The sequence below is a fragment of the Durio zibethinus genome, chromosome 11 (genome assembly GCF_047325235.1).
Source record: "Durio zibethinus cultivar Kanyao isolate XHJ-2024 chromosome 11, ASM4732523v1, whole genome shotgun sequence".
In the NCBI taxonomy this organism is placed as follows: domain Eukaryota; kingdom Viridiplantae; phylum Streptophyta; class Magnoliopsida; order Malvales; family Malvaceae; genus Durio; species Durio zibethinus.
Window position 1 is genome coordinate 3,989,367 of NC_143172.1, and position 13,762 is coordinate 4,003,128.

General features: G+C 32.6%; 3 protein-coding genes across 3 annotated transcripts; 1 reads left to right on the top strand and 2 right to left on the bottom strand.

Annotated features, from left to right (window-relative positions):
* Positions 1-1,606: 1,606 nt before the first annotated feature.
* Positions 1,607-2,555, bottom strand: LOC111291499 (protein LURP-one-related 4-like). Its single transcript, XM_022883333.2, has 3 exons — positions 2,145-2,555; positions 1,847-2,065; positions 1,607-1,759 (listed from the first exon to the last, which is right to left on the bottom strand). The coding sequence occupies exons 1-3, from the start codon at positions 2,382-2,384 to the stop codon at positions 1,625-1,627; spliced, it is 594 nt and encodes a 197-aa protein (XP_022739068.2). The 5' UTR covers positions 2,385-2,555; the 3' UTR covers positions 1,607-1,624.
* Positions 2,556-6,302: 3,747 nt separating this feature from the next.
* On the bottom strand, positions 6,303-7,088 carry LOC149515995 (heavy metal-associated isoprenylated plant protein 39-like). Its single transcript, XM_089768768.1, has 3 exons — positions 6,951-7,088; positions 6,781-6,859; positions 6,303-6,654 (listed from the first exon to the last, which is right to left on the bottom strand). Exons 1-3 carry the CDS (start codon positions 6,957-6,959, stop codon positions 6,497-6,499), a joined length of 246 nt encoding a protein of 81 aa, XP_089624894.1. The 5' UTR covers positions 6,960-7,088; the 3' UTR covers positions 6,303-6,496.
* A 1,090-nt stretch (positions 7,089-8,178) lies between these two features.
* LOC111291047 (uncharacterized) lies at positions 8,179-11,767 on the top strand. The gene is made up of 6 exons (XM_022882594.2): positions 8,179-8,719; positions 8,877-9,439; positions 10,254-10,446; positions 10,577-10,641; positions 10,732-10,942; positions 11,214-11,767. Exons 1-6 carry the CDS (start codon positions 8,570-8,572, stop codon positions 11,580-11,582), a joined length of 1,551 nt encoding a protein of 516 aa, XP_022738329.2. The 5' UTR covers positions 8,179-8,569; the 3' UTR covers positions 11,583-11,767.
* The last annotated feature ends 1,995 nt before the right edge of the window (positions 11,768-13,762 follow it).

Here is a 13,762-nt window from a genome sequence, read left to right on the forward strand (position 1 = left end):
AATTCAGCTCAAGTCCAAAATTATGAATTCATCTTGCCGTTAACCCACCGTTATTATGACCGTTAAAGACACCCATTTGACCAAAAACATCAAACGATTCTACCCTTCAGCAGCAATTAGCGTTGGGTTTCTATTTTTTAGAGAAATTCATTATGGAAAAAAAAAAAAAAAGGGAAATGTGAGAAATAAGTTGAAAATGAGAATATATATCTCTCTGTATGTTCTAAATATTGCATATAATGAATAAAGTAAATCTACAATTTATACAATACAAAACAACTTTCTTACCAACATATTGCTTGATTTGATTTGGAGATCATAATAATTAAGGCATTTTTTATGGTTGGAGCTTGATCTATATAGATATCAACAAATTGTACATATATATATAACTTGTTTTCTAAATTGTAGAAGACTAGTAATAAAATAAAAAAATTAATTGAAGAAAAAACCCGAAAAAACAAAATATTAAAGATGTTGTTCACACTAGTCAAAAAGCTTAATAAATCTAATATATATTATATAACAATATACATAAATAAGTTTGCCACATAAGCACTGCCACAATTCTACCTAAGTTCAAGGCTGGAGAGCCTGATTACTACACTACATCCTACATCTACACATAATATAATATAGAGGCAACTGTATTTTTTTTTACATAAAAGATCACAATTTAAAAAAAAAAAAAAATTACAGATGTTAAAATTTAAATTTTATTAAATTTTATTTCTTAAGAAAAACTGCATAATTCACATTTTTTCCTCACATTTTCACTTTATTGATCAATAAAATAGTCTAAATTCCTCTATCATAGACATCAGATGAGCATATAAATGTATACGGCTAGCTTTATCTGATCAGTGAATGAAAAATGAATTAGTTGTTTTTTGAATTTCTTTGCCTTAATTTTAATCCCTCCCAAGGCAACGACCAAAGCCAAGACATTTCTCATCGTATGAGGGGAAAATGTGAATTATTTTAACCAAAAAAAAAAAAAAGAAAAAAAATTAGAAACCAAATTCAGATGACAGTGTTTTGATATGAATACAATGAAGTATGTCATCAGCTTGTTCAGAGTGATTGTGCTTGATCATGTCTTAATAATTATTGATATATTTCTTGTATTGCACATTTTTTTTAATCTGTTGCATCAACCATGCATTATTTCCCCTTGATTCTTGGATATATTCTTGAAGATCATCAGTGATCCATTATATCTTGTTCTTTTTATATATTTATATACCTTATTATAATCTGAAATGTGAAATTTTAATAATTCTTCTTGATATTTTGTGTCAAAAACTTGTTATAATCTGAAGGTCCATGTTCTAATTTATCATTCTTTTCTATACCTTCTCTTCCTATCTAATTATTTTCTTCTGTCAATTACAATGACATAACTAGCATTGGTTTTCCATCACAAGGAAATACCAATCCTGAAAAAAAAAAAAAAAATATATATATATATATATATATATATATAGAGAGAGAGAGAGAGAGAGATAAACTGAAATAAAAAAAATGAAATTATATGTAATAACTACACTTCTATAGATATGGAAGAAGCCTTGTATATATGCTAGCTTCACTTGCTTAGCTGCTTTCTCATGCTGGGAATTATCTACAATCTCCTATTTATCAATCCATAGACGGTAACGAGAGCAACGATTAGGGAATGATCAATATAGGGCTCTACCTCCAGAGTTAATACATCAACTCCCAACACCGTACCAGATGATAATTGCTTTTGCTTCACCTGCAATATTAACCCTTGAGAAGAAATATTAAAACTAATATAATAATTACTTATAACACAGTAATTTATATAGTTCTTGGTGTTTACCTCTGCTACAGTATCTCCATCTAAGTCTACTATCTTAAATCCCTTTTTCTTGTGACCTAAGCTAACTATCCCGTACTTGTTCAAGCCCACAGTAACTTGACAAGCCGAATCTCTCCGCAGAATGCTGCAGTATTTTTTAACTTGAAAGCATGGCTTTTCCTTCTTTGTGCCAGTAAAGCTCCCTTTATATCCATTCCAACATCCAAAAATTTGTAGTTTCTGCAAAAACAGCCAAAGGAGGAAAAACCCAATTTCAGTTAAGAGTCTTCTCTCTAAAAATTTAACTATGATCTAGTACCCTTTTTAGTATTGTAAGCAGAATTTTGCCGCGCAGGCCCATCAGATGAACTTCACTGCTACCTTTGCTGTCATATTTTTCGACACGGTACAAAATGTCCCCTTTTGAATCAAAGACAGTGCAACCATTGGTGTGGCATACAAGAGATTTCATCCATATATTGAATGTTTCTCTTCCTGCAGAACTCATATTGCAGGAGTCAGAAACTGGTGCTTCAGCGGCAGGATGAACCTTAGCCATCGAAATTTGAAGCGAAAGTCAGAAAGTTGAGGTAATTTGAAAATGAGAAAGGCCGGCCAGAGGCTATTTATATGCTCCTAGGAACCGAGCTATTACTTAAATTATTACAAAAAAACAATGCAACGTAACGGTCATGGAGTTCCATAAAATAATTGGAAAAGAAAATATTAAGCTTCTCAGTCAACTTTAATATTGATCTTTTATGTAGTTAAGGCTCCAAAAGAGTACGTTTCTAAAACCATGTCAACATGTGGAAGGCCAGAAAGAGAATATATTTCTGCAGAGCTGATTAAATGCACGTTTTTCTGAACAAAATAGAGTAGTTTAATCACTCAGGAAAGATCAACTCTTTTGAGCCTATCTCTATATAAAAATTCTACTTGTAGTTCTAAAATTTTTCAGTATATTATTGATTAATATATTGGATTAGAGTTTGTTGATGTCATGAAGAAAAGGGACAGGAAAATATTTTTGTTTCAAGTTTCTATCTTTGGTCATATCCTTATCCGTTCAATGATGTTGCTTTATGCTTTTCTAATATTTCTGATGAGATGCAAGCAACCAAACTCTAAGATTATCTTTATATATAAACAAATAATAATAATAATAAACAATCAACTAATCTTCTACAAATGTTTTACCAAACAAATTACTGATTCATATTCCACTATAACATGGCAAGGTACTGTCATGTTGTTTTGAAATTCCTTGTGGGATTTCAGGAAAAAACAGAAGTTTATAAATAAATAATTATAGGTTGAGTTTGGAGATTAATTTTTTTTTTTAGTATTAGTAATTGGTTGATTGTTTAAGTTAAAGTTGTAGAATTTGAGTTTAGTCACCATTGACCATTGTGCAAGTTAAAGATGGATTTTATAAAACTCAAAAGCAATACTTTTATAATTTTTGAAGATCTATCATAATTAGTGAGCTTATCAAGTAACTCAGATTAACGAATTAAGTCAACCGACATAATTAAATAAAATATCATCACATTATTAAATTCAAGGGAAAATATATAAATAAAAGAATAAAATAAATTGTATTCTCTACTCTCTAATACAATAACGCTATCAACTAAAGACGTTCCATTATTTTATGTATAAAAATCTTTAAAACTTTATCCTAAATTATAGTAATTTAAAATTACACATTCCATTAAAAAATCCAGCTTCCTTTTCCATTTTTTTTTTCAACTTACGAGTAATTGTTTCTATAGGCTTTTATTTTTTCGTCTCAAAATAGCTAACTTCAATATTATACGAGTTTCACCTAGAGGTGTAAATAATATATTAGTATTCGTAAGTCACTCGAGTTCGATTCGAAAAATTTTTTTATTCGGTTCGATTATTATCGAGTCGAGTTTGAGCTCGAGTAGCTCGACTTATCAATCGAATCGAATTCAAGTATTCTTATATTCGACTCGAGTAACTCGCGAGCTTAATCAAATTTTTATATTTAAATATATTTATATTATTTTATTAATAAAATATTTCGAATTCGAGTTCGAACTCAAGCATAAATAATCGAACTTTTGTCGAATATACGAATCAAACTTATTTTTATATATTAATCGAACTTAATCGAGCGAGCTTGAGTAGCTCAAATTCGATCACGAATCGAACTCAAGCTTAAAAAATAAAATTCGATCGAGTTTGAGTCGAATATCGAGTCGCGAATTGTGAATCGAGTTCAAGCTAGAGCTTCTCACTGTATTGACTCGACTCGATTACACCTCTAGTCCTACCTCATTGCCTGAAATGTCTAATGCATGAAGCAGCTAAACCACAACAAATGGGCCTACTTAACCAGAAAGTTTCTTCAATTGGGCTTTAGCCCATTAATCATTAAGATGGCTACATCAGCAGTTCGGTACCTTTCTTACCTATCAACTAAACTTAGCCCAAAGTCTAATAATTGGCTCAATTTTATAGGATTTGATTAATTTAACGAATTTGCCTTTTGTATACCGTCCGCTGGAATTTAAACACATTAAAGATATTATTATATTTATCCATTGGGCATTAATTTAAATGGCATGCATGCTATTGAGATTCTGAAATTTGTGGATTGAAGAGGATTTAAACACGTAATTGATATTTTCGAATAATTTCATTGACGAAATTTTTTAAAATAATCTTTTAACATTAATTCATTTTATGTGTGGGATTGGAGTTTTAGATTTAAGGTTTTCATAAACCCTAAAATGTAAAAATAAATCAAAGGTTAGATCAATTCTTATTAGGTACAAGATATCCCCGAATAATTTCTCAAAAATAGCCTTTAAAACATATTTTGCCTGTGAATTTCAATATATTCTGCTTCTTCTTCTTTTTTTTTTTAATTCTTTTGTGCTGATGAGAAGCTTTGTCATGTCATGTATTCCAACAAGAATGTCACCTAAGGGAAATGGTTGATAGTGACAATCACATTGTTCTCTTTATTTAATGCTTCTCTAAATAAATTGGGTTTCTTTATTGGCAGACCAAAAGTAAACTTCATTTGGTGTCAAAGTAGATGGAAAAAAAGCATAACAATTTTATAAAAAAAATAATAAAAACATCACACTGATTTATTTCTTAATATTTCCCAACTAGAAATTGATGTAGATGAATTTTATTGGCATATAGTTTTATTAGATTTTTTTATACAAAAAAAATCATAATACGAAGATATGAAAAAGATATTATAAATAATAAATAATATTTTTTAATTTTTAAATTTATTGAATATTACTTGATTGCACGAATCAATTGAATTAAATTTCATATTAAAATCTTATTTAACTTTTATATTAACATAAAGTGACAGATTACAATTGAGTCAAAGCATTTTTCCCCCTTCTTTTTTTTAGTATTCATTAGCTTGAAAAAATGAAATCTTTAAAAAGTTGATGATCAATTTAATGCTTCTTTTCTGAAACAATCAAACAAATGTTAGTGGAATTTCTAGCAATCCAATGGATTCCAGGCAATATAGCATCATTTAAAATTTGTTTCCCGAAATTTTGAACCGCATATTTATATGATCAATTTCTATAAGCTGATGCCAAACATTTTGTCTGGAACTGAACTTTTGCAGCCTGGCTGACTAGGAAATTTAAACTAAGTTGGTTTATGATGATGAAATTCAATTTTATATTATGATTTGAATGTTTTCTATTGACAAGTTGTGAGCTTTCGAATAATCATTTTAAATGTAATTGCGATGTATGATTAATGCTAACATATTCAAGTTTTCTAGTTGCTACCGCAAGCTTAGTGGCCAAATAAGACTGCTCTAAGCGTCATCTCTGCACTTAGAGAAAGAAAATGGGGAAGCATGGGTTTTAGATTTATTAATGGTGAACAATATTGTCATTGCATTCACCATACCGGCAAATGGGATTTTGCTATGCATTTCCCTGAAATGTAGGGACAAAATCTTGAGCTACTAAAATTTATTCTTTCACATACAAACATACAAGGACAAGATTTGATCTCTTTGAGTGTGGTCTATTCTGATGAGAAACTATTTCCAAATTGTTCATGGAATGAAACGCAAATCCTTGTTAGGCTGTGATTATCAAACTTCAGGCAAGGAAGAAAGGGCTTGACTCTCCAGAGTCCAAACTATCTTAACGCATGCGTGATACAAAATGTTACCTTCAGCCTCAGGTGAGACATTCAAATGTGACAGTCATTGATTTCCTACGGTTTTACAATTACTTCCATTTGTGAAGATGTTTGGACCGGAACCGTGTCGATCAAATCGCCTACAGTTGAGTGACAATAAATGCAAATATTAATGTAAATTGACTTGCAATTCACCACCATGGAAACAATCCAATGCTGCGGGGTTTTTTCCAATTTTCTGGCAGTTGACCTGAAAAGCTCTTTCCTCCTTTAATGAAATTGGTTTTAACTTTGAATTGCAGTGATTAAGTCCAAACAGTAAAATACTATTAGTATATGACAATACTTGTATGAATTTTTCAAAACGAAACCGAGCAGAAAAACAATGTGGATTCATGCAAATCCAAAGCTAATATAAATAATTGAGTACGTATAATTATATGCAGACACTGCAAACCTTAATTTCTATAGACATACAGAAAAAGGAACTAAATTTTGTCATTTCTTTTCAACTTTCTTTTCTTCTTTAGCTGGTCCAACAGTAACAATGTCTACTTTCCCTATTTTCTTCAGTTTTTTGGCTATTACAACCGTGTCCATCTCTCCAATGATAGTCAGCTTTTGCTCCTTTAAGTCCGCCGCAATTGAATCAACGCCTGTTCATCAAATTAATTCCCGATTACACTGACCAACTAGTAGAAATTAGGTACCTGTAGTACTAGTATCATATTGCAAGCCATGTTTCAGGAATAAAATTAGAACAAAAATAGTCTGCTGATTACCATAAATGTCGGCAACAGCCTCTATGGCTTTTTTCTTTGTCTTCTCATCATTCATGGTCATGATTTTCAACACTACCTTCTGCAATGCGGGATTAAAAATTAGTATTATATGTCCTAGAAAAAAAAAATAATTACATTTCTGATGAGGATAAGGAAGGAAATGAAAGTACCTGAGTCATGTAGGATATTGATCAGGAATTCAGGATACAAGAAATGGATGCAACAGAAATAAGTTACAAGAGCTAGACCAGAACTCAGTTGAATAAGCCTTAAGAGGGGGAGGGTCCAGGGAAGTTGCATATTTTTATGTACAGCTACGACAATGGCTTAGATCAGCAAGAGCTATATATTATCAAAGTTGTTGCCCACTATGAATAATGAGCGCCTATTTTCTTTTGTTTTTTATGGATCCCATTCATTCAGTGATGAATGAATTAAAAACTTGCCACTTTTTCACGCACTGGCTTACGTTCAAAATCTGAGTTTACAAGCAACATCATTTTTTTTTTATTTTATAATTACTGCAGTGATATTCATTTTCTACTCTATTTTGTTGCTGCTGAACTATTGTATGCTAATATCAAACTAATTATTGGAAATAATTCTCGTTAATTTATTGGCTCCTGCAGGTACCCTAAATCATTTTCTTATAGCACTTCAATCATCATTTTCTGGACAAATTCTCTTTGCTAGCTGTAACCTTATTTGCGGTCCAACCGACAACAATTGGAGTCATGATTGGAAGATTAGGTTACCCCATGAAACACTCAACTCCTAACAAAAAAAATCAGAGAATTAACAAGATTGCACTAATAAAACAAGTATTCTGCTGTCTTTTGCCGACTCTTTGGAGTCAGGGGCCAAATAATACACTAATTTAATACATTGAGCTCCAGAAGTTTTCAGACTGAATCGAGAAATAGTAGAAGAAGAATGAAGTGTTTTTGCATTAATCTGAGTGGAAATGTTTATTCGTAGCAATTTTATTGAGATTTATCAGACTGTATTATATCTCTGCTGTGGACCCTGCAGACATTTCCTTTCCTCCCTTCTTACATTATAAAAGCTGGGCCACCCTGTGTCTTTCAATTGTTGACACATGACAGCATTAATCTTTCATCCACCTTAGCCTCGTCTATCCTTCAAGACCAACCTTTTGGCAACCAAATGCACTATGTCTTGAAGAGGCCTAGCTTCTTCATTTGCAACGATTAATACTAGTAAATAGTGTTTGAGGTATTTACGGTGATTTTAGATTCGACAAAAATGACATCGTACAAAAATTATAAAAAAATACAATAGTATAATTTAAAATTTTAATAAAAATTATATTTAAATTTTAAAAAATATTTACAATAATTTTCACATCTCCCCGTTTACTTTCTGCCGTCTGGTATTGTCTACTGGAAGCCAATTATTATGATTGTAGCGGTCAATCTGTTACTCAGACCGTCCCTAGAAAATACCAATGCTTTTTACGGAGAGATGGGTTCTGGTCTCAGACTCTAAGTTATCTCCTGACGCAACTCTTTTGGCCATTAGCTAACCACGTATATCTCACCATTCTTTACTGCTCAAGAAATTTACTTGGAGCTTGTTCACTTGCCTTTCTCTTTGCCTTCATCAACAAGAAAATAGTGTAGTACTAAAAACAATAATTGGTGAGAGAAGCAGGCGTTATCAACCGGAGAATTGAAGCTGCATTTTTTTAAAAAATTTTCAACAGTTTGGTGAAACAAGAATAAATGGAAGGATTCTGATGTAAAAGCTGCAATTCAGTGAAGAATTCATGTTGCACGGATCTGGGCTGGCTAGACATTTCTTGGAGATACCTCTTTGGCGACCTCCATTGAAAAGAAAACCTGTAACAACTGCAACTCTTCTCGTCTTAACTGTTTTTCTGGTGGCCGCCTTTACATCTTCCTTATGGATTGACACTGTAAGTACTGAAATTCCCACAATTACTTGAATCTTGCACTAACATCTTTCTATTGGCCGGATTGGCTGAAAACCAATTTTCAGAATCTTTATGGTAGATAGTGCAATTTTTAATTCATGTTTAGTTTAGTTGAGCCCTTTTTTTTTTTTTTTTGCAGTCTAGGTTTTTTATTGAGAATTTAACAAACAAGACCATAATAACATCAGAAAAGCCGAAAATTCCCATAAAGAAAATTGAAATCCCACTCATCTGCACCAGCGAAAACCAGACACAAACCTGTCCAACAAATTACCCCAAGACATTCCAAACAGAAGACCTTGACCCTTCATCCAACCCTGTTTGCCCTGATTTTTTTAGATGGATCCACGAAGATTTACTTCCCTGGAAAAGCTCAGGAATCACCAGGGACATGGTGGAAAGAGCTAATAGAACAGCAACATTTCGCCTGATAATCATTGGGGGCAAAGCCTACGTCGAAAACTACAGAAAAGCCATTCAGACAAGAGATGTTTTCACCATCTGGGGCATTCTGCAACTCCTCAGGAAGTACCCTGGAAGGCTACCAGACCTGGAAATCATGTTTGACACTGAAGATAGGCCGGTAATCAAATCAAGCGACTACCATGGACCGAATGCAACGGGCCCACCACCATTATTTCGGTACTGTGGAGATAAAGAAACGCTGGATATGGTTTTTCCTGATTGGTCCTTCTGGGGATGGTAATGCCTTCTTTTACAAATCGTCTCTGTCGTTTTTGCTGTTCATTTTACCCTGTTTTCTGTTTGAAATTTTTGTTGCTACATCCATGGTGAAATACAGAATTCACACTCGTCAGCTTTAGATGTAGCCAAACGGTATAAAAGGCTGGCCTTACAGTTTTGGCAGCATTTTGATTAATGGGTCCCCTGTTTCAATGACAAGTGACCTACCATTTTTAGGCATCTGATAAGACACTATTCGGAATGTTTTCGAAATTAACTAGCACTTAGCTGAGCCTGATTGATACTGCCTTTTCTTTTAAATTTAACACTATTATACCTAACTCAGCATATTGTACATGACACATCAATTACACACTCAATACATCATAACACCACACTTAATAAAATTTTCATCTCAGTTTAAATTAAACAAAAAAGTTCTCGGCTATATTTTATGCAATTGATTTGGCTTTGTTTAAGTAACACCTTAATTTGTTAATTAAAAAATTAACAAAATGGATACCTTTTGTATTACCATCAAGGAATTTGTCTATACTATTTTTTTTCCAGATTTTATAGGATTTTTTTATATTTTAGATTGTCAAAATTAAATCTTGATCACTTGAATTAAAAATTAAATATTTTACCAACATATACTTTGATAGATTTTGTAGAATTGAAAGGCAATAAAAGCTCCCAATTTTCATAAATCTCATCTGCCTATCAGAATTCGTAATCTAAAAACTGGAATTTTCATGTTTACAGTTCGGTGTCCATTTGGAAGACAAAATTTTGTTTCAGTAACCAAAGGGTCCATGTTTTTTGTTTTTAGGGCTGAGATAAACATAAAACCATGGGTCAGCATATTGAAAGATATTAAACAAGGAAATAATCAGACCAAATGGATAGACAGGGAACCATACGCCTACTGGAAAGGAAACCCGTTTGTGGCTGACAACAGGCAGGACCTTCTTAAGTGCAATGTCTCTGATCAACAAGACTGGAATGCCCGCCTTTTTATCCAGGTAGAAAATGCTACTCTAATTGTTTGGCTCAACTTTATTAACCAGAGTGATGAGAAAGTTCATGTAATTTTCAGCATAAACCCTTTATCTTTTATTCAAGCAATTGTAAATTAAGAGGCCTAATTTGCAGGATTGGATCCTTGAAGGCCAGCAAGGTTTTAAACAATCGAATATAGCAGATCAATGCACATATAGGTATAATTCTGGAGCCAGAACAATATTGTTGTAAACTTTTAGTTATCAATTTGTAGGTTTGGGTGTTTAGCAAATTCATGATTTTTGTAGGTACAAGATCTACGTTGAAGGGTATGCATGGTCTGTTAGTGAGAAATACATTCTGGCCTGTGATTCTGTTACATTGATTGTACAGCCTCAGTTCTATGATTTCTTCATGAGAAGCATGCAGCCTGTGGAGCACTACTGGCCTGTAAGGAACGATGACAAGTGCAAATCCCTTAAGTTTGCCGTGGATTGGGGCAACAATCACAAAAAGAAGGTACCCATCTATATGTTAAATTATAGTCTTTATTTTTTTTAGATTATTTGCATTAATTCAACCTGAAAATGTAACTTCACAACAGAAAACCCAAAACCTAGACGTAGGTAAAATCTGACTATCAGAATAAAAAAGTTCAACTTTGAATTCTAAGTACTGAAGTAGGAGCTTAAAGAAGCTATAACATCAGTTGAAAGAACGATTTTGATCTTAAAGTTTGAAATGGTAGATTAATTTCAAACATTGGTATACATTCATATGGATTTGGCAGGCACAGGAAATTGGAAAAGCAGCCAGTAGCTTCATGCAAGAGCAGCTGAAAATGGACTACATTTATGATTATATGTACCATTTGTTAAATGAGTATGGTAAATTGTTGAAATTTGAGCCAAGAATACCTGAAGGAGCAGTGGAGTTGTGCTCAGAGGTTATGGCCTGTCATGCAGAAGGACTTGAAGGGCGAAAGAAGAAGTTCATGATGGAATCCTTGGTGAAAGGTCCTTCTATCACAAATCCATGCACCATCCCTCCTCCTTATGAACCTAAAGCTCTCGCAGCATTTGTTAGGAGAAAAATCAACTCAATAATGCAAGTGAAGAAATGGGAGAAAGGTTATTGGGAAAGTCTCAACAAGCAGTAGTGGATGCTTTTTTCTTTTTTTTTTAGTTTCTTCATGCTATATCTAGACGACTCTATTTAGGTTAATGCCCAATTCTAAGACAAACATGGGCCAAATTGGAGAGTACATACACATTTCAAAACTAATAAATGTATCCTTTCTTGTTTCCAATTTAATTCATGAGAAATGGATAAGGGAACAGCAAATCTCTTTATCTATATATAAGAGAGTATTTACTTCTGGATTTTTTTATTGGAGGTAACATTGGGTGAATTTGTAGGGTCAATTGAAGCTGAGACTGAGCCGAAACCCATCAATTAAAAAGGGGCCTTTTCTAGGGCAGGAAAGCGGTCCTCTTGAATAGTTGATAAATGAAAGGTCTTGGGCAAAAGGCAAAGGCTAGATAGGAGCTATTGGCCCATCAAAATTAAGAAAGTGAGGACCACAAGTCCACAACCGGGAAACTACAAGGCTCCACTCCCAACTTCCCAACTGTTACTCTTATCTTTTAGTACAAACTTTTGAATTTTCATGCCAACTTCAATAGTTTTCAGCATCACATCCAGGAGCCATTATCACAATTTTCTTACTCTGAATTTAATTTTGTTTAATTCCCACCTATGGCCTTAACTATTGAATATTCAAAACTTTTGAGCACCTTTGCTTCTACAATCAGTGAATTTCAGCAAAAAGAAAAGTAGGATTTTGAATTGGAAACTTCATGGTTCCAATACCTCTCTGTCACCAAATCCACCGAATCAAGACCTCATTGGTCATTGTCAGATTAATCAGTTTCTGTACGTATCTGGTAATTGGTATTTACTTGAAGTTTTGATGCAATCCGGTAAAAGCCCAAATTGCCCTATAAGACTGGCTTGGATACATTCAAAAGCAATTCAAGCACAAGGATTCTTTTGTTCACCAAATTAGAGCCGAACAGTTGATAGTTCATCAATGCATTTGGATTAGGATGTGGTTAGTTCATCACCACCAATTCAACAAAGCCTAATAGAATTTGGGACCACTGCCAGGAATAGGATGTTGATAGTTCATCACTGCATTGTTCCAAAAGCGTAAACACGCCATCAAAGGGATTTCTCAGGGTCAAGAATGGAAGACAACGAATTGATCTGTTATCTGTCAGAATCGACAAAATAATAAAAATAAAACTCCCCAAGTGAATGCAATGATCCCCCCATCCCCAGGCCTCAGGGGCCCGGGCTATTGCTTCGTTGCTGTCACCGAAAAGCAAAAGCCCGGAATTTCTACAGGGTACAGACAGATGAATGTCGTTGTTTTACAATGAACATGAAACAAAGACCCTTCTTCCAATGGGGCTCCAATTATCAAATCAAACCAAGCTAGTAATTGAGAATTTCTTTTGTAAATGACGAAAAAATGGGAAAATTTTTTCTTTGTGGTCCATGTTCCATAATCTAAGCTTTTGCCTGGTTTTCTCCCCTCTTATATGTTTCAAATTTCAATTAGCGCTACGTTTTCCTATGGTGAATCAATTTATAATTGGTCTTTGGCCATGTCTTTGTATGGGAATGTAAAGCAGATTCAAAATTAGAAAATCAGACAAGCTCCGGTTGTTGAAAAATATGATAAAATTGAGCCAAATCAAATTGATATAATCATAAATTTAAATATTTGATTTAAATTTAATTAAATTTTAATTTTTAAATTTTAATTTAATTTAAAATAAAAATCTATTTATTTAAATTTATTCAATTAAATTTATTTAATAAAAATAAATTTAATCCTCATATTTGATTTTATATTCAAATTAAAATTTAAACTCAAATTACTATATGTAAAAATAAAATAATAAATTTTAATTAAAATAATATATATTAAAATTTAACTATTTAAGATAAATATTAAAATATTTAATTTTAAATTATTTGAATTTAAATTTAATTTAATAATAATTAAATTAAATTCAAATTTTATTTAAAATAAATCTGAATAATTTATAAACATTTACACCTTTAGTCGAGAATCTTTTAACTCCCACGTTAAGGGTAGAAGAACTGACAAAAGCTGCCACTCTCAAATTCAAACACAACAAAATTTATGACTACGTTTCGTGTCTGTTAGGACCAGTTTGCGTATCCCATTTTTGTGTTCTTATAGAAATTTGGTCCAAATTATTTGGACAGAATCTTTTGAAGCTGAGAATTCAACTAGAAAAAGTC